This window comes from Ranitomeya variabilis, chromosome 2, assembly GCF_051348905.1.
Source record: "Ranitomeya variabilis isolate aRanVar5 chromosome 2, aRanVar5.hap1, whole genome shotgun sequence".
In the NCBI taxonomy this organism is placed as follows: Eukaryota; Metazoa; Chordata; class Amphibia; order Anura; family Dendrobatidae; genus Ranitomeya; species Ranitomeya variabilis.
This window is the reverse complement of record NC_135233.1, coordinates 543292951-543316459: the sequence shown is the minus strand read 5'-3', so window position 1 is coordinate 543316459 and position 23509 is coordinate 543292951. Positions and strand designations below refer to the sequence as shown.

General features: G+C 46.6%; 2 protein-coding genes across 8 annotated transcripts in view; one reads left to right on the top strand and one right to left on the bottom strand.

Moving 5' to 3' along the window:
* SLC7A6OS (solute carrier family 7 member 6 opposite strand) overlaps positions 1-23509 on the top strand; it is a 135803-nt gene that overhangs the window by 93605 nt on the left and 18689 nt on the right. The window contains exons 5-6 of one of the 2 annotated variants that reach the window (XM_077288164.1): positions 7009-7055; positions 8883-8909. In XM_077288164.1, the coding sequence (XP_077144279.1) occupies positions 7009-7055; positions 8883-8894 (59 nt within the window). In that variant the 3' untranslated portion in view covers positions 8895-8909. Of the gene's footprint in view, positions 1-7008; positions 7056-8882; positions 8910-23509 lie in introns of those variants that run through there. The other variant, XM_077288162.1, reaches the window with a different exon arrangement.
* SLC7A6 (solute carrier family 7 member 6) overlaps positions 5496-23509 on the bottom strand; it is a 183204-nt gene continuing 165190 nt past the window's right edge. For 2 of the 6 annotated variants that reach the window (XM_077288154.1, XM_077288155.1), the window contains exons 8-10: positions 22703-22852; positions 7787-7970; positions 5645-7065 (exon numbers count right to left, since the gene is read on the bottom strand). In XM_077288154.1, coding sequence (XP_077144269.1) covers positions 6962-7065; positions 7787-7970; positions 22703-22852 — 438 coding nt within the window. In that variant the 3' untranslated portion in view covers positions 5645-6961. Of the gene's footprint in view, positions 7066-7786; positions 7971-22702; positions 22853-23509 lie in introns of all 6 variants that reach the window. The other 4 variants (XM_077288152.1, XM_077288156.1, XM_077288153.1 and 1 more) reach the window with 4 other exon arrangements.

Sequence of the window (23509 nt, the reverse complement as noted above, 5' to 3'; positions counted from 1 at the left end):
CTTCCAAATACCTCCTCACTGAATCACAAGTCACACTTACCGCCGTCCACACTTACGCTCAGGTCACACTCGCTATGCTGAAGATTTATAGATTTATTTATTTATTTTTTTTTCCCTCTAGTTCCCTTCAACAACAAGCCACCCTGCTGTTCAGATGCACTTCCAAAAAGGACTTGAGCCCCAAACAGCTGCCCCTTATAAACCCTTGATTATGACCGCCCACCCTAAGTTAACCCCTTGTGAATATAGCTACTCCAAATTCAGCAACTCACACAAATTCACACAGGTATTTGTTAAAGGCCTTCCAAATACCTCCTCACTGAATCACAAGTCACACTTACGCTCAGGTCACACTCACTATGCTGAAGATTTATAGATTTATTTATTTATTTTTTTCCCTCTAGTTCCCTTCAACAACAAGCCACCCTGCTGTTCAGATGCACTTCCAAAAAGGACTTGAGCCCCAAACAGCTGCCCCTTATAAACCCTTGATTATGACCGCCCACCCTAAGTTAACCCCTTGTGAATATAGCTACTCCAAATTCAGCAACTCACACAAATTCACACAGGTATTTGTTAAAGGCCTTCCAAATACCTCCTCACTGAATCACAAGTCACACTTACGCTCAGGTCACACTCGGCTCGCTCACACTCGCTATGCTGAAGATTTATAGTTTTTTTTTTCTTTTCCCTCTAGTTCCCTTCAACAACAAGCCACCCTGCTGTTCAGATGCACTTCCAAAAAGGACTTGAGCCCCAAACAGCTGCCCCTTATAAACCCTTGATTATGACCGCCCACCCTAAGTTAACCCCTTGTGAATATAGCTACTCCAAATTCAGCAACTCACACAAATTCACACAGGTATTTGTTAAAGGCCTTCCAAATACCTCCTCACTGAATCACAAGTCACACTTACCGCCGTCCACACTCAGCTCGCTCACACTCGCTATGCTGAAGATTTATAGATTTTTTTTTTTTCCCTCTAGTTCCCTTCAACAACAAGCCACCCTGCTGTTCAGATGCACTTCCAAAAAGAACTTGAGCCCCAAACAGCTGCCCCTTATAAACCCTTGATTATGACAGCCCACACCAAGTTAACCCCTTGTGAATATAGCTACTCCAAATTCAGCAACTCACACAAATTCACACAGGTATTTGTTAAAGGCCTTCCAAATACCTCCTCACTGAATCACAAGTCACACTTACCGCCGTCCACACTTACGCTCAGGTCACACTCGCTATGCTGAAGATTTATAGATTTATTTTTAAATTTTTTTTTCCCTCTAGTTCCCTTCAACAACAAGCCACCTTGCTGTTCAGATGCACTTCCAAAACAGAGGATGTTGTAGGCTTTGGATCATGAGCCATTCCAAGGCTTCTATATACTTTCTTCTTCACATAATTCTGGTACAGGTAGATATTAGTTTCATTTATCCAAATAATGCTTTTCCAAAACTGGGTTGGCTTCTCTAGATTTTTTGGGAGGGAAAAGTCTAATCTCGCCTTTCTATTTTTAGGCTGATTAATGGTTTGCACCTTGTGGCGAACCCTCTGTATTTGCGCTCATGAAGGATTCTCTTTATTGTATACTTATATACTGAAGCACCTACTTCCTGGAGAGTGTTCTTCACTTGGGTGGATGTTGTGAAGGGCGTTTTCTTTATCATGGAAATTATTCTGTGGTCATCCATCACTGTTGTCTTCTGTGGACATCAAATCCTTTTTGAGTTCCCAAGCTCACTAGTGTGCTTTTTTTTTTTTGCAGACTGTGCCATACTGTTGATTTGCCACTCATAACATTTCTGCTTTCTCACCGATGGATTTTTTTTTTTTAATTTCAGGCTAATGATGGTTTGTTTGTCTTCCACTGAGAGCTCCTTTTACCGCAATGTTGTGGGTTTACAGCAACAGATTCCAAATGCAAATGCCATACCTGGAATCGGCTCAAGCCCTTTTACCTGCTTACTTGATGATGTTCAGTGAGAAGCTTTTGAGATAATTGTCAGATTACTTTTGGTCCCTTTAAAAATAGGCAGCTACATATTAAAGAGTTGTAAATTATTAACCCTTACTCCAATTAGGATGTGAATACCCTCAAATTAAAACAGAGTCTGCACTTTAGGACCATATGGATTATATAATTGTCTCTTGAATGTGTTTTCGCAAACCGCTAAATTCCAAAACTTGTGTCACTGTCCAAATATTTCTGGACTTACTTATGGATGGCTGAGATGTTAGGAGTTGAAGGGTTATCCAAGACTTTGGTTACTTTTCTCCACTTTTAACTTTGTGGCTGTTCTGCCCCATCCTGGTCTATGTCAGGTCAGAGCAGTCATGAACCTCTCCCGCTGCCATTTCTGCTGCTTGATTTGACCTTACTTTAACAGAGCATCTCTTCCTTTTCCCATTTGCTCTGCCGACATCATGCTGATTGACAGTTGGCTGCATGTAGAGAGCCGACTCCTTGCTGCCTAACTGCATGCGGCCAACTCTCAATCAGCATGACATCGGCAGCGATGCCTTTTAAACATAGCGGAAGGTGACATGAAGTCATCAGAAACCACAGAACTGTCAGCAGGATCGCTTTGTAAATTCTTAGCCCATAGGAAAAAATAAGCAAAGTCCTGGATAACCCTTTTAACTCCTCAGCCTAGAATGTAACTACTGCACACAGGTGGCCAGGCTCTGGTGGCCGACTGCTTTGGAAATGAGTAGTGGTGAGCGAACGTGCTTGGATGTAGTGTTATCCGATCAGATCAGGCTTGCTCAAGTAATATGTTCAAGTCCTCACTGCTGCATGATTCACAGCTGTTAGACAGCCTCAACCCATGCTGGGATTGCCTGTTCGTTAGACAGCCACAACACACGTGGGGATTGCCTGTTTATCAGACAGCTGCAACACATGTACGGATTGCCTGTTTATTACACAGCTGCAGCACACGTGGGGGATTGCCTGTTTGTTAGACAGCCGCAACACGTGGGGATTGCCTGTTTATTAGGCAGCGGCAACACACGTGGGGATTGCCTGTTTATTAGACAGCCGCAACACACAAAGGGATTGCCTGTTTGTTAGACAGCCGCAACACAAGTGGGGATTGCCTGTTTGTTAGACAGCCGAAACACACAAAGGGATTGCCTGTTTGTTAGACAGCCGCAACACAAGTAGGGATTGCCTGTTTGTTAGACAGCCGAAACACACAAAGGGATTGCCTGTTTGTTAGACAGCCGCAACACAAGTGGGGATTGCCTGTTTGTTAGACAGCCGAAACACACAAAGGGATTGCCTGTTTGTTAGACAGCCGCAACACAAGTGGGGATTGCCTGTTGGTTAAGACAGCCGCAACGCACGTGGGGATTGCCTGTTTGTTAGACAGCCGAAACACACATGGGGATTGTCTGTTTGATAGACAGCCGCAACACACGTGGGGATTGCTTGTTTGTTAGACAGCCAAACACACATGGGGATTGCCTCCTGTGTTAGACAGACGCAACACAAGTGGGGATTGCCTGTTTATTAGACAGCCGCAACACATGTAGGGATTGCCTGTTTGTTAGACAGCGGCAACACACGTGGGGATTGCCTGTTTATTAGACAGCCGCAACACATGTAGGGATTGCCTGTTGGTTAAGACAGCCGCAACACATGTAGGGATTGCCTGTTTTTTTACACAGCTGCAGCACACGTGGGGGATTGCCTGTTTGTTAGACAGCCGCAACACATGTAGGGATTGCCTGTTTGTTAGACAGCCGCAACACATGTAGGGATTGCTTGTTTGTTAGACAGCCGCAACACATGTAGGGATTGCCTGTTTGCTAGACAGCCGAAACACACATGGGGATTGCCTGTTTATTAAACAGACAATCTCCATGTGTGTTTCGGCTGTCTAACAAACAGGCAATCCCCATGTGTGTTTCGTCTGTCTAACAGACAGCCGCAACACACGTGGGGATTGCCTGTTTGATAGGCAATCCCCACGTGTGTTGAGGCTGCCTAACAGCTGCAAAATATGCAGTCGCAGAGACTTGAACATATTACTCGAGCACACCCAAGATACTTAGGTAACATCAGAGCACGTTCGCTCATCACTAGAAAGGAGTTGTGCACCATGTAAGATGAAAGCTCTCATTGCAGGAGAATACCCAACAAGTAGAAATAGCAAGGTAGTTGCAAACTTGCTTATTTTCATGCTGTCTAATTATAGCAATTTTATAACTTGAGTCCCCCTTTACCAAGGGAAGTTAAAGCCAATATGACAAGCAATGGCAGTTTGAGTAGCGTCCTTCCAGGGAGTTGTCCTTAAACTGCAGGTAGGCAAGGTGCAGACTGCTTTGTGCCAATTGTTGGGGGGGGGGGGGCATATGCTAGGGTATTGGCCAAAGACAGGATGGATGTTGAGGCATCTATCAACCATTGAGACCCATTGTGCAAAACAAAAAATACAGCAAGGCATGCCATTCTCTGCAGTGACCCTGTGTATAGGAAAGTGCAATCTACACACCCATACTAAAGGACAACAGAGCCTACATTTGCCTCAGTCTGGTGAATGGCTGCATCATACATAGAGAAAAGCTCTTCCTGTATGTTGTAGGCTAAGCGCAGACGGTGTGTGCACAGAGACGTACACATTCTCATATTCTAAAATAATTTTACTTTACTCCCTATAACGATCTGCAGATCTTGTGGATTAGTTTACTTTGTCGTAAAACCCATCTTTAAGGCACTCCATGATAAGTGGTGCAAAATCTGTCTGCAACATAAGCATTGTAGCAATTTCCTGGAGTGTTTTCTGGCACTTCATGTTTAACTACTCTAGAAATGAGGTGTGGACAATTAGCATTAGGCTGAGAAATTCTAGAGCTGGCATGTGGATGGGTGATTTACCAGGAACTTCAAGGCAGGAGAGGGAACTGTGCAGATCTTCCTTAATTACACTCTAAAGGTACCTTCACACTAAGCGACGCTGCAGCGATACAGACAACGATGCCGATCGCTGCAGCGTCGCTGGAGAGCTGTCACACAGACGGCTCTCCAGCGACCAACGATGCCGAAGTCCCCTGGTAACCAGGGTAAACATCGGGTTACTAAGCGCAGGGCCGCGCTTAGTAACCCGATGTTTACCCTGGTTACCAGCGTAAATGTTAAAAAAAAAACAAAAAAACACATACTCACATTCCGGTGCCCGGCGTCCGCTTCCCTGCACGCCTCCTGCATCCTGTGTCAGCGCCGAACATCTCCGGCATCTCCCACAGAGCAGAGCTGTGACGTCACCGCTCTGCTTTACGGCCGGCACTTACACAGGATGCAGGAGGAGTGCAGGGAAGCTGACGCCGGGCACCGGAATGTGAGTATGTGGTTTTTTTTTTACATTTACGCTGGTAACCAGGGTAAACATCGGGTTACTAAGCGCGGCCCTGCGCTTAGTAACCCGATGTTTACCCTGGTTACCAGTGAAGACATCGCTGGATCGGTGTCACACACACCGATTCAGCGATGTCAGCGGGAGATCCAGCGACGAAATAAAGTTCTGGACTTTCAGCAACGACCAGCGATCTCACAGCGGGATCCTGATCGCTGCTGCGTGTCAAACACAACGATATCGCTATCCAGAACGCTGCAACGTCACGGATCGCTAGCGATATCGTTGTAAAGTCGCTTAGTGTGAAGGTACCTTAAGCCACTTACAGAAAGGCCCAAGCAAGCAGTGCCCATGTCTTCCTGCAAGGCCCAAGCAAGCAGAGTCCATGTCTTCCTGCAAGGCCCAAGCAAGCAGAGTCCATGTCTTCCTGCAAGGCCCAAGCAAGCAGAGTCCATGTCTTCCTGCAAGGCCCAAGCAAGCAGAGTCCATGTCTTCCTGCAAGGCCCAAGCAAGTAGTGTCCATGACTTCCTGCAAGGCCTATGGGCTTTAATGCAGAGGCCACGTGCAATTTTGGTCACTTCTCTATTGGTTTCAATAGAAAAAGTGAAATAGTAAAAGTGGGTCTCAGAGCTCCTCGTTCTGCCCAAATGGGAGTCTCAATGAAGGAACCACCACTTACTTTTAGCAATTCAAAATGGGAATTCCCTTATTAAAATAAAGAGAAACCCAATTCAGTTAGACATACTTTTTATGTAAGACAAGGCCAGAGCTCGTGCTTAGGTCACCATTCATACCTCATTCACAATTTCCAAACATGCACAGTCAACATTAGCTGCATTTTCTATCATTTGTTTGATACCTTCATCATGGAAGTTAGAGGTTTTAGTAAATAATGTCAAGCTGTATGAGGACCACCTGAAGGGAAACGCTTGAGGTTAGTAGTGCCCCGTATCTGGAATTCTGCTTTTGGCAACACAAAATGGAGTGCACATACTCATTGGTGAGCGGTGCTGGCACCACCGTCCTAGATCATTTGTCACCATCTTTTAGTGCCTAAGGCCTCTTTTAGACATTCGTGAAAAATATAGATTGGGCGTGTATGAGAAAAACTGACCTCTTAATTTACGGGGCAGTTCATATGGAGGTGTGTTTTGGCTGATCAAGTGGTCCACGCAACATCACGCACACATGTCCGAGTCTCTGATTAAACTCAGAAATGCAATCTATGGGTTTGTGAAAGAAGAAGGAAAAAAATTGTCTGTTACGTGTCTGTTTTTCACGTAATGTTTGATAAAAGAAGCTTAAACATTTTTCCTTCATCGGATGACAGAATTACTGACGTCTTAAAGAGCCCTTAGGCCTAAATCACGTATATTTTGGTCAGTATTTTTTTTATCAGTATTTGTGGAAGAAGAATAACGATTTTTAACTCTTCTGTGTTTTTTGTATTTGGCTTACAAATACTGACCATAATACATCCATGTGAATGGGGCCGTAACCTTATTCCCATAGATCACAATTGTGAAGGTCGATAATATGCTATAAATTACAGAGATTTCCTTCCAGTTCCACTTAGAATGATGCTTTATCTCAGTCACTTGATCATAGAGGTTGCTTTGATATCTCCACTGGCTTTTTCTCATTGACAGGATCTATCTCCGTCACAACACAATTGAAGATCAGCTGGGTCCACTTGGTAAGAAAAGCTGAGATGGAAACAAATACAAAACATTCCACTGGTTACTTTACAGTGACAACTACAGGGGTCCGTTGAGTCGAGACCTCATGTCGCCCAAACTGCGGGCAGCATTAATCAGAGAATGTATAGTTTGGAGTTCCGCAACCTCCAGGTCATTGACAGGTCTTCCTATGTACAAACATGGGTGAGACCTGTCATCACCTGGGGCAGCACAGGGAAAAGTATGTTTTCATTGAACTGCCGCAGGCTCCGATTAATGCTACCCGTGGTTTGTGTAGTATGAATGACAGGTTTCCTTTAAAGTCTTTCACGTGCAACAGCGTAAAAGAAGAAATGCACCATGGCACTATAGCACAAATGCAGACATGTTTTACATGTAGACCCCATCTGCTGAATCTCTATTACTGCTCATTGTTAGTCTTTGCTAAGTGGGCGTGGCTCAGTAACAATGCGGAGCAGCCTAAGACACGCACCCATAGACCCAGTGAGTCACGCCTCCTTGTAATGACATAAAAAAAGAACACTAAATAAAACAGACAAATATCAGTTAAAAAAAAAAATACACACCCAGGGGAGCATCTGACATACAATAAGGGTAAAAACTGGTCACGTTTTATCTGATCACAGATACTTATTAAGGGGTCATTGTATAACTTTAGACTAGAAACAAATCTAAACTTTTCTAAATTGTTTCAACATCAAAAAGTGAAACCGGCCTCTTTCCTTACCAAATAATTTGCCGATACAGGGTGGCCTTTTGGATTCGGGTAAGTAGACTCCCATTAAATAAACCGGGATGCCAGAAAGAGCGATGCCAATCCCAATGAGCGAGTTCACAGTGTCACTGTACAGTGGTACACAGATCAGGAACAAAGTACACAGGCAGAACACAATCGGATAAAACAGGCTGAGCTGAAAACAGAACAAACCGTCCATTAACACTTCACATCTACATATGCCACTAGGAAAGTGATGTCTCAAAGTAAGGTATATTGTAGCCACTGAGTCTAGAAAGCACATCTTCCGTTTCACTAGAAAATGACTATACTACATGGATAACCCCCAGTACGGACCACTCAGGGTCCCTGACTGTAAAATCCTATGATGTTCACCCCACACTGAAGAATAGCAGCAGGATAAGCTTAGGCCGGTTTCACATTTGCGGTTGTGTCCGCAGCGTTTCTTCCGCAAATATCCGCATGCGTTTTGTATTCCTATATTTAACATTAGGGACGCATGCGTCTGCGATCGGATGCGTTTTGCCGCGTTTGACGACGCATGGGTCATTTCGTCTGCGGTTTGGTGTGGTAAACGCTACATGTAGTAATTTTAGAGGCGTCAATTTGCCACCTAGAAACGTATGCGGTGGATTGTGGAATGAATGCGCCAAAAAAACGCATTGCTGTCTATGTGAACGCATGCGTTGCACCAGAGAAAAACATGTCTAGACACTGATTAGTAGCCACCCCCCACATACAAGGTGATAAAGGGAGGGAGTGGACATTTGCAGGTCACTACTCAGCAGACACTGAAGCAGACGAGACGCAATGTGAGTATATCCTAGCCCAGGGGTGTCAAACTGCATTCCTCAAGGGCTGCAAACAGGTCATGTTTTCAGGATTTCCTTGTATTGCACAGGTGATCATTTAATCACCTGCACAGAATGATTCCAGCACCTTGTGCAATGAGAAGGAAATCTTGAAAACACGCATGGTTTGAGGCCCTCGAGGAATGCAGTTTGACACCCCTGTCCTAGCCAATGCCAATATTTTCTATCTCTACATGTCCTAATTTATGCTATTTCTTTCTTTCTGCATGCATCAGAATGTCTTCTGATGAGGAGCAACGTCCTGGGCCTTCGGAAGTAGAACATGTCAGTGAAGTGAGTACTCGCCTCCTCAGATTGGTAAGTATTCACTGTCACATCAACATGAATGACAAATTTTTTTTGTTTTGTTTTTTTTTAGAGCACTTCTTCCACTGCGGCAGAGGCTGAGCAGGAGGAGCGGGGTCACGGTCGGGTGGCACGGCGGCAGCGTGTACGTATACGTGACTGACTGTTTATTGTATCCTCACTTTACAATTCTTGAATCTTCATTTCTTTACTTTTCTCTTTCTTTCCCTTTTGCTTCTGCACTCCTTTTTTTTTACTTTCAATATTCATGCCATTTCTCTGCTTCTGTTTTCTTTCTTCCTTCTGTTAATGTCTCCAACATTAATGTCCTTTTTTTTTTTAGGTTCCAGAACGGGATGAGGACCTCATTGACAATGACCTCCTCATCTCCCTGGTCCAGGAGCGAGTCCCGTTGTGGGACAAATGGGTTCCACAGCACTTGGACGTGACGATCCGGCGGCTATGGAATGAGGTGGCCAAAGCGATGTGGGATGGCTGGGACAACGCCCCGACTCGGGTCCGAACTGCATTTGGTAAGTATTGCAATGCAGTGTGATGCAGCAGAGACCTTGGCCGTGCTCACACAACTGTGTGTGATGAGAGAAACTCAGGATAGTTTCTCTCAGCACACACAGTTGTGTGAGCACGGCCAAAAGACCATTGGCCACTGTTGAAAAAACAAAACATAATAGTTAGACAGAGTCAAAACACGTTGGCGTTCGATGAAGGATCGCTTCAACAAGGACCTGCGTCAAGAGAGCCGACTTCCTAGTGGTTCAGGAGCAAGGATCCAAAAATACAAATATCACCGCATCCTGCATTTTTGAGACCGGTCCTTGCCCAGAGAACGCAAGTATATTTTTGGTGGAAAAAAAAGATGTTTTGTATTGCATTAGGCTGCCGTCACACTACCATTTTTTGGTCACTATTTTACATCAGTATTTGGAATCCAAACCCAGGAGTGGGTGATAAATGCAGAAGTGGTGCATCTGTTTTTATTATATTTTTCCTCACATTGTTCCACTCCTGTTTTTGGCTTACCAATAGTGATGTAAAATACTGAGCAAATACTGACAGTGTGACGGCAGCCTACACAACAGATCTATAGTCATCAAGTCAGGTGTCAGAAATAATGAATTCATGATGCAACAAATAAATGCCTCATGAATTCATTATTTCTGACACATGTCCTGGTGAGTATAGATATGCCTTTTATGACCTCCATCGTTCCTTCATATTTTACATCAGTATTTGGAATCCAAACCCAGGAGTGGGTGATTAATGCAGAAGTGGTGCATCTGTTTCGATTATACTTTTCCTCGTACTCTTGTACTCCTGGTTTTGGCTTACAAAGTCTGATGTAAAACTCTGACCAAATACTGCTAGTGTAACCTCAGCCTTAATCTGTATGTTTATATTCCACAGGAGTTTGCATTTTGTAAATGTTTGGTATTCATTTTTTTTTCTTCTTTTTTCACAGCACATGGAGCACCCACTGTTGGCCCAGGTTCTGGAGCAGTCCTTCATCAGACAGCCACGGACCCGTCCCAGCCATTCTCCAGCGCTGCAGCAAGTGGGCCTGCCACACTAACTGGAGACCAGGAAGCTGGTCCATCAGGTGATCCCCTTCCCCAGTCCTCTGCCTCTGCCCATTTTTTGGGGGCTCCTCCCGGCAGCGGCAGAGGGCCGCGGACAGGTCACTCATGCCCGAGTTTTTGCACTTGAGCTCGGTTTTCCACGAGGGACTCAAGGCGATGGGTGACCGACTGAATACTGCCATTAGCCATATGAGTACACGTATCCAGGAGGTTACCACAGCCCTTGCCTAAGTGAAAGCCGACCTCCAGAGGCCAGCACATCATTTTTTTAATCAAATTGAACAGGGCATGTTGGAACACCTTACTCCCGATCTCCAGATTAGTGTTATGCAGGCCTGCAATGCTGCTTACATGCAGGCCTGCAACGCTGCTTACGTGCAGGCTATGCAGCAGAGTCAGCATTTCCACCTGTGCCCACACTGTCACGCTTTACCTCAATGCCAACCTCTGCTGCATACCATAGCACGGCCACCTCTATTCCAAGCACTGCCGGACACCGCTATAGCACCACCACCATGCCGAGTGCTGTAGGACAGCCCACCGCCACCACCATGACAACTGCTGCTCCTGCTTGGACCTCCTCCACTGCCACCACCATGTGGCAGCCGCAGGACCCTGGCCTGGCGTTCCCCACCACCTCAAGAATGCCACTGCCAGACCCTCGCCTGGCGTTTCCCCCCACCACCACAAGAATGCCGCTGCCGAACCCTGCCCTGGCGTTCCCCGCCACCACCACAACAATGCCGCTGCCGGACCCTAGCCTGGCGTTCCCCGCCACCACCACAAGAATGACGCTGCCGGACCCTGGCCTGGCGTTCCCCGCCACCACCGCAACAATGCCGCTGCCGGACCCTGGCCTGGCGTTCCCCGCCACCACCACAACAATGCCGCTGCCGGACCCTGGCCTGGCGTTCCCCGCCACCACCACAAGAATGACGCTGCCGGACCCTGGCCTGGCGTTCCCCGCCACCACCACAACAATGCTGCTGCCGGACCCTGCCCTGGCATTACCCGCCACCACAACAACAATGCCGCTGCCGGACCCTGCCCTGGCGTTACACACCGCCACAACAACAATGCCGCTGCAAAGGCACATGGACCGTGACAGGTCGGCCACCACAGCCACCACCGCAACAATGCCGCTGCCGGACCCTGGCCTGGCGTTCCCCGCCACCACCGCAACAATGCCGCTGCCGGACCCTGGCCTGGCGTTCCCCGCCACCACCGCAACAATGCCGCTGCCGGACCCTGGCCTGGCGTTCCCCGCCACCACCACAACAATGCCGCTGCCGGACCCTGGCCTGGCGTTCCCCGCCACCACCACAAGAATGACGCTGCCAGACCCTGGCCTGGCGTTCCCCGCCACCACCACAACAATGCTGCTGCCGGACCCTGGCCTGGCGTTCCCCGCCACCACAACATTGCCGCTGCCGGACCCTGCCCTGGCGTTCCCTGCCACCACCACAAGAATGACGCTGCCGGACCCTGGCCTGGCGTTCCCCGGCCCCACAACAACATTGCTGCTGCAGGACCCTGCCCTGGCGTTCCCCGCCACCACCACAAGAATGACGCTGCCGGACCCTGGCCTGGCGTTCCCCGCCACCACAACAACATTGCCGCTGCCGGACCCTGCCCTGGCGTTACCCGCCACCACAACAACAATGCCACTGCCGGACCCTGCCCTGGCGTTACCCGCCGCCACAACAACAATGCCGCTGCAAAGGCACATGGACCGTGACAGGTCAGCCACCACAGCCAGGCCGATACCAATGAGCCCAACGAGGCTCCCAGGACAGCTGCGCCAATCCAAGAAAGGGAAAGGCAAAAGAAACCCACAAAAGACGATAGCTATCCCTCCCCCTCACCTCCCAATGTGTCTATGATGTCTGGTTTGTCTCACCCTTCCAGTGTCTCTGCCCTCTCATGTGTCTAGCCCAATTACCGAATTTCCAGACCCTTGTAATTTTATTGCACCTTCTCCAGCCACCCCTGCGTCGTCCACAGTTAGCCAACCCTCACAGCTCCACACACCCCATTTTTGTCAATCAACCCCAAGCAGGCGCAGTTGATTTTTTATTTTGGTTTGTGTTGTAAAAATAAATAATAATGTTTTTTTGCCCCCAATAAGGTTTGGTTAATTGTGTATTTCGCCGCTGGCAACACACACTGTGCGCCAAATAAAAAAATGCGCCAAACACTTTTTTTTTTGGGCCACCTCCTAGCTCCAGTAGTTAGTTAGTACAACACAGAAGCTTTGTGTGTGTTTGGTATAGAGATATGAGGTGGCCCAAAAAAATAATACTTGTATTTACTCGGACTCCCATGACAGCACGACGAGAGAGGGGATCCGCCCATTAGGAACAGGAAACCTACAGATACAAAAGGGCGGCACCTCTCCCCTGCATCAGTTGGTTTCCTGTTCCTAAAGGGATGGGTGCCCACAGATGAATCTTATGGAGCCCAGGCCGGCCGACCGATTCCGGTAGCGAGGGGGTCTCCTACCTCGGCCGGTGCGGAGATCCCTGGAGACGCCACGGTGGTCCTTGCTGGACTGCACGTCGGTGGCGTTCGCAGCAGGGAGCAGAGTCCAGAGGATTTCTCGCCTCCATCAGCGTCAGCGCCGGTAAGTATTTCCCATTGGCGGTGCAGCGGTGGCGTACTTGCGGGGTGCCGGCGTCAGGATTATGTGGCCGGAGCGCTGCGATCCGTCCCCGGCGTCCTGCACCGCTCTCAGCGTGTGCTGGAGCGTTTCCGGGTGCGGTGACGCGGGGGGGCGGAGTTAGTAGCCGCTTCCGGGTCGCCGGATGTCTGCGCATGCGCAGTCGATCCAAAATGGCGGCGCCCATGTATCCTGATTACCGGTATTCTCCCACATGAATCCTATCATCCCTGCGGTATCCTGGGCCAATGGGAATGGCACTGACCTATCTGCTGACCGGATCCAAGGGGGATTTAAGCAGGTGACGATTCAGGAACCCTGCTTTTGGTCGCAATTCGTCATGGAGAGTGGTGGTGAGCAGCAGCAGCTGCTTGATGATGTGCGTCAGAAGCCCAAGGAGAAAGACAGAAGCGACCAGTCCAGTCGTAAAAGCTCATCCGGGCAGGGATCAAGAGCTTCGACTAGGAAAGAACCCCCTCGCATTCCGGTACTTTACTTTGGCGCACGGGTAAGTGATCTACGTGAAAGTTCACTCTGTGACGCGGGCCCCTTATACTTTATCATTCTAGGGAAAGAAGAGTGACAAGTCAAAACATAAGGAGTGTGCCCTCTGTGGAGTCCCCTTACCAGACTGTTATCCTAAGAAATTATGTGCCCCCTGTATACAACAGACGGTGAGGTCTACAGGTGTGGTGGGGTGGAAGCGACATTAGGTCAGATAGTAGTTATCACCTATACTGTCCCCCCCCCAGGTAGCAGAAGAGTCTGTGAGTGCGGCAAACCTGAAGGAGATGATACGTTTGGAAGTGAGGGAATCTCTACGGTCCCTATCCCAAACGGGAGGTTCAAAACATAGAACCCCCCTGGACTCTAATTCTTCGGAGGAAGAAAGAGAAGAGGGTGCCTATCACTCTAGTCCTTCCTCCTCTTCATCAGATGAGGAGTCTGGACGATTTTGTCTGCCCCTGGATAAGATTGACAAAGTGGTCAAGTCAGTTAGGGGCACAATGGGCATAGAAGAAACCAAGCCGCAGCCCTCAAAGCAAGAGATGATGTTCAGCGGACTGGATCGTAAAAAACACAGATCTTTTCCAGTGAACGAAAAGATTCAAGACTTAATCCTCCGGGAATGGAAGAAGCCGGAAAAGAAGGGTTCCTTACCGCCAGCTTTAAAACGCAGGTACCCCTTTGATGATCCGGTTGTAGAGACATGGGACAAAGCCCCTAAGTTGGATGCGGCGGTGGCAAAAGCATCCAAGAGAGCCTCGTTGCCATTTGAGGATATGGGGACCCTCAAGGACCCCCTTGATAGAAAAGCGGACATTTTCCTTAAAGGTACCTGGGAAACAGCGGCAGGATCTCTCAGACCAGCGGTTGCCGCAACATGTACAGCCAGATCTTTAATGGTCTGGCTGGATCAGTTAGAGACCCAGCTTAAGGACGGCGCTTCCAGAGATTCTATTCTGAAGGCCTTACCAACAATTCAAAATGCTGCGGCCTTTCTATCAGACGCTTCGGTGGACTCAGTCAGGATGGCGGCTAGAGCGGCAGGGCTCTCCAACGCGGCTCGTAGAGCCTTATGGTTGAAGTGCTGGTCAGGCGACATACAATCCAGAGCTAAGCTCTGCGCAATCCCATGTAAGGGAGAATATCTCTTTGGTCCAACTCTGGATGAGTTGCTGGAGAAAGCGGGGGATGACAAGAAGAAATTTCCTAATCCTTCTTCAGCATCCTACCGTCGGCCCTTCAACAGAAGAAAATTTGGTCGCGGAAAGAAACGCGGGTCCTCACCCTCTAGAGAGTGTTTTAGATGGGAGGACAGACGCGGAAGAGGTACGGGCTATATGTTTCGCCGTTCCTCAAAAGAACAAAAAAAGCCGGACCAATGACTAGCAATCCCCGTGGGGGGTAGACTGTCAACATTCTCTTCAGCATGGTTTGACATTTCGAACAGTAAATGGGTCCGAGGCATTATAGCTAAAGGCCTAAAGCTTGACTTTAGTCATTGGCCTCGGGATAAATTTAAGTTAACCCCTTTACGCTCCTCCCCCCTTGAACAAGCAGCCCTGGAAGCAGAGGTCATGAACTTATGCTCCAAGAGAGTTTTGATCGAAATCCCAGGATCAGAAAAAGGGAGGGGATTTTACTCTCCTCTTTTTCTGATCAAGAAGCCAGACGGATCATTTAGAACGATCATAAATCTCAAAAGCCTTAATGAATTCCTGGTCAATGAATCATTTAAAATGGAAACAGTCAGTACAGCAATAAAAATGTTGTTTAAACACTGCTTCATGGTAGTTGTGGATTTAAAGGACGCATACTATCATGTTCCAATACATGAAGACTTCCAGAGATTCCTGAGAGTAGCTGTGACAATGGGGGGTCAGGTTCGTCACTTCCAGTTCAGAGCTCTTCCCTTTGGCCTATCAGCGGCCCCTAGGGTATTTACAAAGTTAGTGGCCGAAGTCATGGCGCACTTGCGAGAATCTGACATCCTGATTGTCCCCTATTTGGATGACTTCCTTATAGTGGGAAGTTCGGCAGACCATTGCCTCTCACAACTAGAGACAACCACAACCAAACTTGAACATCTGGGGTGGATCATAAATTATGAAAAATCCCGGTTACAGCCCCAAATGATACAGAGATTCTTAGGGCTGTTGTTAAATTCAGAAACCCAACAGTGTTGTCTTCCGCCTGACAAGTTGTTACACATCCAACAACAAGTATCTAAAGCAATTGATAAACCATCCATGACCCTTAGACAGGCTATGTCACTGTTAGGCTACGTTCACACGATCAGGATTTCCATCCTTTTTTTTTCCTGCCCGTTTTTGGAAAACGGCAGCTAAATTCCGCAGTGAATTTGAGCTGCGTTTTCTGATCCTTTTTCTTCAGCGTTTTCCACTGCGGGTTTCCAATAGCAGTTTCCTATTGGAGCTGCTGGAAAACCGGTGCGGAATCCGCTGAAAGAATTGACATGCTACTTCTTTTTTCCGCTGGAAAATCCGCGCGGATTTTCCAGCGGAAAAACGGATCGTTAGCACAGCGGTTTTGGTTTTCCATTGGGTTACATTGTACTGTAACCAACATGGAAAACTGATCCGGATCCGCAGCTGAAAATCCGCTACGGATCCGGATCAAAATCCGGATCGTGTGAACGTAGCCTCAGGATCTCTAACCTCATGCATTCCCGCTGTCCGTTGGGCCCAATTTCATACCAGACCTTTACAATCCGAGGTACTGGTTAATGATAGAATTTTACAGGGGTCTTTGCAGAGTCAGATTACCTTGGGTCCAAAAGCCCTTACTTCTCTTAGATGGTGGCTAAACAGTGACAATTTATCGGCGGGAGTTCCCTGGGTAACACGGGTGACACGTATTGTAACAACGGACGCTAGCCCTTCAGGTTGGGGAGCACACATGGATGACATGATAGTTCAGGGTCTATGGGACCCCTTAACATCAGCCTCCTCTAACCACAGAGAGTTAATGGCAATTGAACTTTCTGTTAAAAAATTCCTCATATGTCTGCAGGGTCACCACGTCAAGATCCTCTCGGACAACCAGGTGGCGGTCGCATACATAAATCACCAGGGTGGAACTCATTCCGAATCTCTGATGAGAGTGGCGGACCGGTTATTCCAGACAGCGGAGAACAATTTTCTATCTTTAACCGCACTGCACATAAGAGGAAAAGAAAATGTGAAAGCGGACTTTCTAAGCCGCAACACCCTGAGACAAGGGGAATGGTCTCTAAACGATCTCGTGTTCAACCAGATTGTCCAAAAATGGGGACATCCAGAGGTGGATTTATTTGCCACCAGGGACAACCGAAAGACAATAAAATTCTGTTCCCTAAATCCCAGGGAGAATCCTCTGGCGGTAGACGCCTTTCTGATCAACTGGGACTTTCGGTTGGCTTATGCGTTCCCCCCGCTGGGCCTGATACCTCTGGTAATCAGGAAAATAAGAGAAGATCGGGCAAGAGTTATATTGATTGCCCCATTCTGGCCCAGAAGGGCCTGGTTCACCTGGCTCAGGGTCATGTCAGTGGAGGACCCCTGGGTGCTTCCGGACATCCCAGATTTGCTCCACCAGGGTCCGATCAGCCATCCTCAAGTAAAGAGTCTCCATTTGACGGCATGGAGTTTGAGAGGGCGTTGCTGAAAAACAAAGGGTTCTCCCCAAATTTGATTGAAACCCTTATGAAAAGTAGGAAGCAGATTACAACAACAATCTACGCTAGAACCTGGCGGAAATTCCTGGCCTCTTCTGACTTTAATTTAGAAGAGGGAATACCTATAAAACAGATCTTAGAATTCCTGCAAAGGGGCTTAGAGCTAGATCTATCCACTAGTACCCTAAAAGTACAAGTCTCGGCCCTAGGGGCCTTGTTTTCATGTAACGTCGCCAATAATTATTGGATCTCAAGGTTCATTAAAGCCTCTAGTAGGGCTAGACCCATACATAGGGATAGATCTATGCCTTGGGATCTTAACCTAGTCCTGTCAGCATTGACTAGAGAGCCGTTTGAACCATTACAATCAGCTTCAATTAAAGCATTATCCCTTAAAACAGCATTTCTGGTAGCAATAACATCTGCCCGTAGGGTAGGAGATATACAAGCTCTCTCCAGAATTTCCCCTTATACAGAGTTTCTGCCAGATAGGGTAGTCCTCAGACCAGACCCGGCCTATTTACCAAAAGTATCATCTCGGTTTCACAGGTCTCAGGAGATAGTGTTACCATCTTTCATTCCCAATCCCTCCAACCCGAAAGAAGAGCTACTCCATACACTAGACGTTAGGAGATGCCTGTTAGAATACATCTCTGTTACTGATACATGGAAGAAAGATAATGCCTTATTTTTATCTTTCCAAAATCCCAGAAAAGGACTCAGGGTATCAAAGTACACACTAGCAAAGTGGATTAGGGAGGCTATCTCTTTGGCTTATACTGCAGGTGGGGGTCCGACTCCGCAGAATCTGAGGGCGCATTCCACCAGGGCCATGGCTACATCCTGGGCGGAGAAATCTGGAGTATCAATCGACCAGATATGTAAGGCGGCCACATGGTCATCCCCGTCCACCTTCTTTAAGCACTATAGGTTGGATTTAGGGGCCTCCTCTGATCTCACCTTCGGGTTAAGGGTGCTGCAGGCTATAGTCCCTCCCTAAGGTAGTGTTACATCTCTGTAAATCTCTCGTCGTGCTGTCATGGGAGTCCGAGTAAAGCATTAAGCTACTTACGGTAGCGGCATTTCTCGGAGGCCCATGACAGCACCCTTAGTTCCCTCCCTATTTCACGTGGGGGTTGCACCTCCTATAATGTATATATCTCACGTGTATATGCCCAGTTCCAATATATGGGTTAAAATTTTGTATATAAACTGTATATAATGTGTATTTTTGTATGCTACTAACCGCGGTAGTCCTCTCAAGGCTCTGAAATACAACTGATGCAGGGGAGAGGTGCCGCCCTTTTGTATCTGTAGGTTTCCTGTTCCTAATGGGCGGATCCCCTCTCTCGTCGTGCTGTCATGGGCCTCCGAGAAATGCCGCTACCGTAAGTAGCTTAATGCTTTTCTCCAAAAACTCTTTGTTTACTCTTTGACTTTTTGCCGCAGACTGAAGATAAAATGGTGGTAATACACAGCTGAATACACAGCAGAACTATACTCAACAGGTCATGTGTTCCAAAAATCATTACTTATGACACCTGACCAGGTGAGTTGAGAAATGCCTTGTATTACCTCCATTTTATCTTCTGTGTACATAAAATCTATTTCACACAAAGTGAAGGGACGATGGAGGTCATACAAGGCATACCTATACTCACCAGGACATGTCAGAAATAATGAATTAATTAGTCATTTATTTGTGCATCATGAATTCATTAATTCTGACAACTGACTTGATGACTATAGATCTGTTTTGTAGGCTGCCGTCACACTGTCAGTATTTGCTCAGTATTTTACATCACTATTGGTAAGCCAAAAACAGGAGTGGAACAATGTGGAAAAGTATAATAAAAAGATATGCACCACTTCTGCATTTATCACCCACTCCTGGTTTTGGCTTACAAATACTGATGTTAAGTACTGAACAAATACTGCTAATGTGACGGCACCAAACAGCCATCGTCTCTTCAGTCTGCGTCAAATAGTTACTGGTGAACAGAGTCAGGACGCAATGACGTCAACAACCTAAGCCCAAAAAACCAAAATGGTTTGTATAGGAAATACATAGGAGACATGGTCAAGATAATAAAACACGTATTTTATTAACAATAAACATTTTTAACATTTAAAACATAACTGTTACAGACCCGAAGCCAACAGGACATTTTACACAATATTGTCCTGCCATGCCACACGTCCAATCTCCGAATCAAAAAAGGCAGCAAATTGGTCCCGCATGTGGCCAACTTCAACAGTTGACCGCAGCTGGTGATGCCGGTAATCAGGCAAAGGGTTTGCAACTTGTTCATCAAGTTCAATGGTGGGTTGCTCCTTAGCCAGAATGTAATTGTGGAGAACCACACATGCTTTTACCACCTCATCCAGTCTCCATTTTTAGATTTATGGCTATTGAAAGAACGCGCCATTTTGACACCATAATCCCAAAGGCACACTCTACTGTTCTGCAGGCCCTGGTTAGTCTGTAGTTATAGATCAGTTTTGTGCGGTTCAAGTCCCAACTTGAATATGGCTTCAGTAGATTTTCACTCATTTGAAAGGCCTCATCCCCAACCATTACAAATGGCATCGGTGGGCCTTGAGTGTTGGGGAGAGGTTGTGGCTGTGGAAAATTAAAATTTTTGCCATAAACACGTCGGCCCATATCCGAGTTTTTGAAAGTCTGAATCGTTGCCACGGCCAAAAGCACCAATGTCCACGGCAATGAAGCGACAGTCCGCATCGGCTATTGCCATGAGAACTACTGAAAAATATTTTTTAGAGTTGAAGAACTGTGATCCCGTTCTGGCTGGTTTGATAATCCGGATGTGCTTACCATCCACCGCACCCAAACAGTTGGGGAAATCACACACAGTCCAGAATTTGTCAGCAATTTCCATCCACATGTCCTCTGTGGGTATGGGTATAAATTCTTCACGGAGAACGTTCCACAAAGCCCGGCAGGTGTCAAAAACTATTCCGGACAGGGTGGAAATTCCAAGGCGGTACTGGAAGTGGAGGGATGACAAGCTCTCTCCGGTTGCCAGAAATCTGTAATAAAATAAAGAAAAAATAATTTACAAAATGCAAAGAATACATGTTAGACCAACAATAATTATGACTGGCATTTGTTTAGAATTATTACGTACCTTAAGGTAACCAGGAGACGTTCCTCTGCTGGAATCGCTCTACGGAGCTGGGTGTCCTGTCTCCTGATGACTCCTTGAACACGAGCAAGCAACTCCAAAAAAAGAGTCTTGCGACATCCTGGTATATTCCGGGAATTTGTCCGGGTTGTCATTAAACTCGCCATACAGTGTGTGATATGCTCCACGGCTCTCCCACAGTTCTATAATAGGGTGTTGCCAAAAACGCCTACACCGTGTCCTTCTCCATCTTTCACGGTTTCAATGTTGCTCCCAAGCAAACGCACAGGCAATAAAAAGCTTGATGCTTAGATCCAGGTTGAAGTAAAAGCTATCCATGGGAAGATCCATCATGACACAGGATACAGTAGCACACTGTTAAGATTTCAGCACAGCAGTCTGAGGGTCTATACATAGAGATCCCATAATACACGCCCTCTGTAGTCCCATTGGCGGTGTCTGGTTATCTAGTTTTTTTCTCCTGTAAAATTTTCCACCATGCGCACTAAAACGCAAACGCATGGAAAAACGCATGAAAAAGCATGGAAAAGCATGGAAACGCAGCGTTTTTAAACCGCAAATGTTCACGCATGCGCAAAAAAACCCGCTGCGTTTGTACGCGCAAGCGTTTTTCAAGGACTTGCGTTTGCGGATTAAACGCAAATGTGAAAGTAGCCTGCAACACAGACTTCAGAGTTCCTGTCCTCTTCCTTTCTGCAGAAAATATTTGCATATGTAAATAATCTGAGGAGAATTACATAGACATTAATCATTAGAAATGTTACACCTTAGGCCCCCTGTCCGAAGACTTTCACCCAGCCAATTCAGATGTGCTGTTCTGCACTGATGAAGGGTAAACACCCAGAAACATGTCTGCTAATGGGATAAGAAGCCAAACCAGAAACCCCAAGACATGGAGCAAGGCTTTTTAAGGGGTCAATATTGGCTTCTAGGATTGCTACATCCAATAGTTGGCACTAAAGTTACTGTCCTTCGTTTTCATTCTGAGAATCGCTGGGGGTTCTAGAGGTCAGACCATAAAGTGGTTACATGTTCAAGAAAGAGGCCATTATTTTAGAAAATCGGAAAATCCATTTAATCAAGACTGTAAAAGTTGCCTCCGTTTTTAGTTGAGCTGCATTATGGCGTGACATTATGTGCAGCAGAAGCCAAATGCAACAAATCAGCACTATTTTAAAGCTGCTTGTTCATGTTTGCATAGTTTTTGCAGGTAAACATGTACTCTGTGTAGGGGCACAATACAAAACAGTGCTTTGTGTTTTAGCATCATTTCATTTTCAAATGAAAAATTACACAAGTCCCTTAAAAGTAATTTCCACATCGGCACGACCCTACAAACCTGCCGAGATGCATGCACATGTCCTATTATACAGAACATATGCATGATACACATCTTGGCAGGTAACTCCTTTACACTGAACAGGTCATCAGAAAATGACCTGTTTAATCAGACCTGTGTATTAAAAGGAACCTGTCACCTTGGAAAGTGCTATTTACCTGCAGACATAGGGTAAATGAGCAGATACATAGTGTTGCAATGCTTTTTTTTTTTTTTTTTTTTTTTTTTTAAAGACCTTATCATCCTGTTTTGTTTTTTTGTTTGTAAATCCGCGGACATTAGCTACAAAGGTCAGAGCCAGACTATCTTTTGTATTGAAGCAGCTAATGTGCATGTGCAAAGAGAGAAGAGAGGCCAGCTAAGGTGCTATTCGTGCACGCTTATGTGCTGATAAAGTATCTTCGACGTGCTCTAATAATATGTTCCAAGTCCTCGCTCCTGCATGTCTCACGACTGTTCAACAGCCCCAACACATGCAGGGATTGTCTAACAAACAGCACACCTAACGAACAGGCAATACCTGTATGTGTTGCGGTTGTCGAACAGCCACAAGACATGCAGGAGCGAGGACTCGAACATTATTTGAGCACACCGAAGATGCTTTATTAGCACATGAGCATGCTCGGGTAACACCTTAACCAATTTGTCTCTTTTATGACACACTCACTTTAATTACCAGGCTGAGGCTTTTGCTGGCAATCGCTTACACATGTTAAATTATAGCTCCTCCAGCACAGCATCTCCAGCCGCCATCTGCCCCCACTATGTTCCCTTTCCCTAGGGTGGCCATATTAGACGTGCACTGACCTTCACAGGTCTATGCCTGTCCGGATCTTTCCAGCGTAGATAGATCTGGCCAGCAATAGATAACCCAACAAATAGCCAGTAACTGAAGCTGTAATAATTGATCAGCTGGAAGACGTCTCTCACAGACAAGTAGACGAGGGTAGCAGCACACTGCGGAGGATAAGAAAGCAGCGGTGAGAAAGCACAAGTCACAGACATGGAGTACAGTACTCCTTACTCCAAGTAACAGCAAATTCACCCAATAGGGCCAGACATTGTGCAGCCTAGTAGAGCGCAGCGTGTGGACGGACGCCAGGACAGATATGCCAGTTATCATAATGCTGGAATATAAATGGGGGGCATCGTTAGACACCTTTGTCATCTTTACACCTCTTGGTTTTCTTGAGACCAATTTTTTTGCCAAAATTTATCACAGACCAGGTGAATGATCCACGCTTTGTAAGACAAAAGGTATGGGAAATCTTCCGAGAGACACAGGAATTCTTTATCAACTTTGGATTGTTGAAATCGTTTTAAAACTCTGCTCCCCAATTTGTGCTGCAGTCTGTCCGGACGTCAGAGACTGAGGTCCTACAGCACCTTTTATCTGGGTGGGGGACAGTTTAGGGCATGAGCATGCTCATGCATGGAATTTTTTGAGCGTTTTCACAAAAAGAAAAACATGAAAATATTTTATTTCCATCAACACTTAAAGTAACCAAAACCTTTTCCCGGCTCTGCTGTCAGCAAGTTACTGTCGCCTGTAGCCTACAAACAAGAACCTGCTAACAACGGAAGAGACATTTCCTGCAGTTTCATGGGACTAGA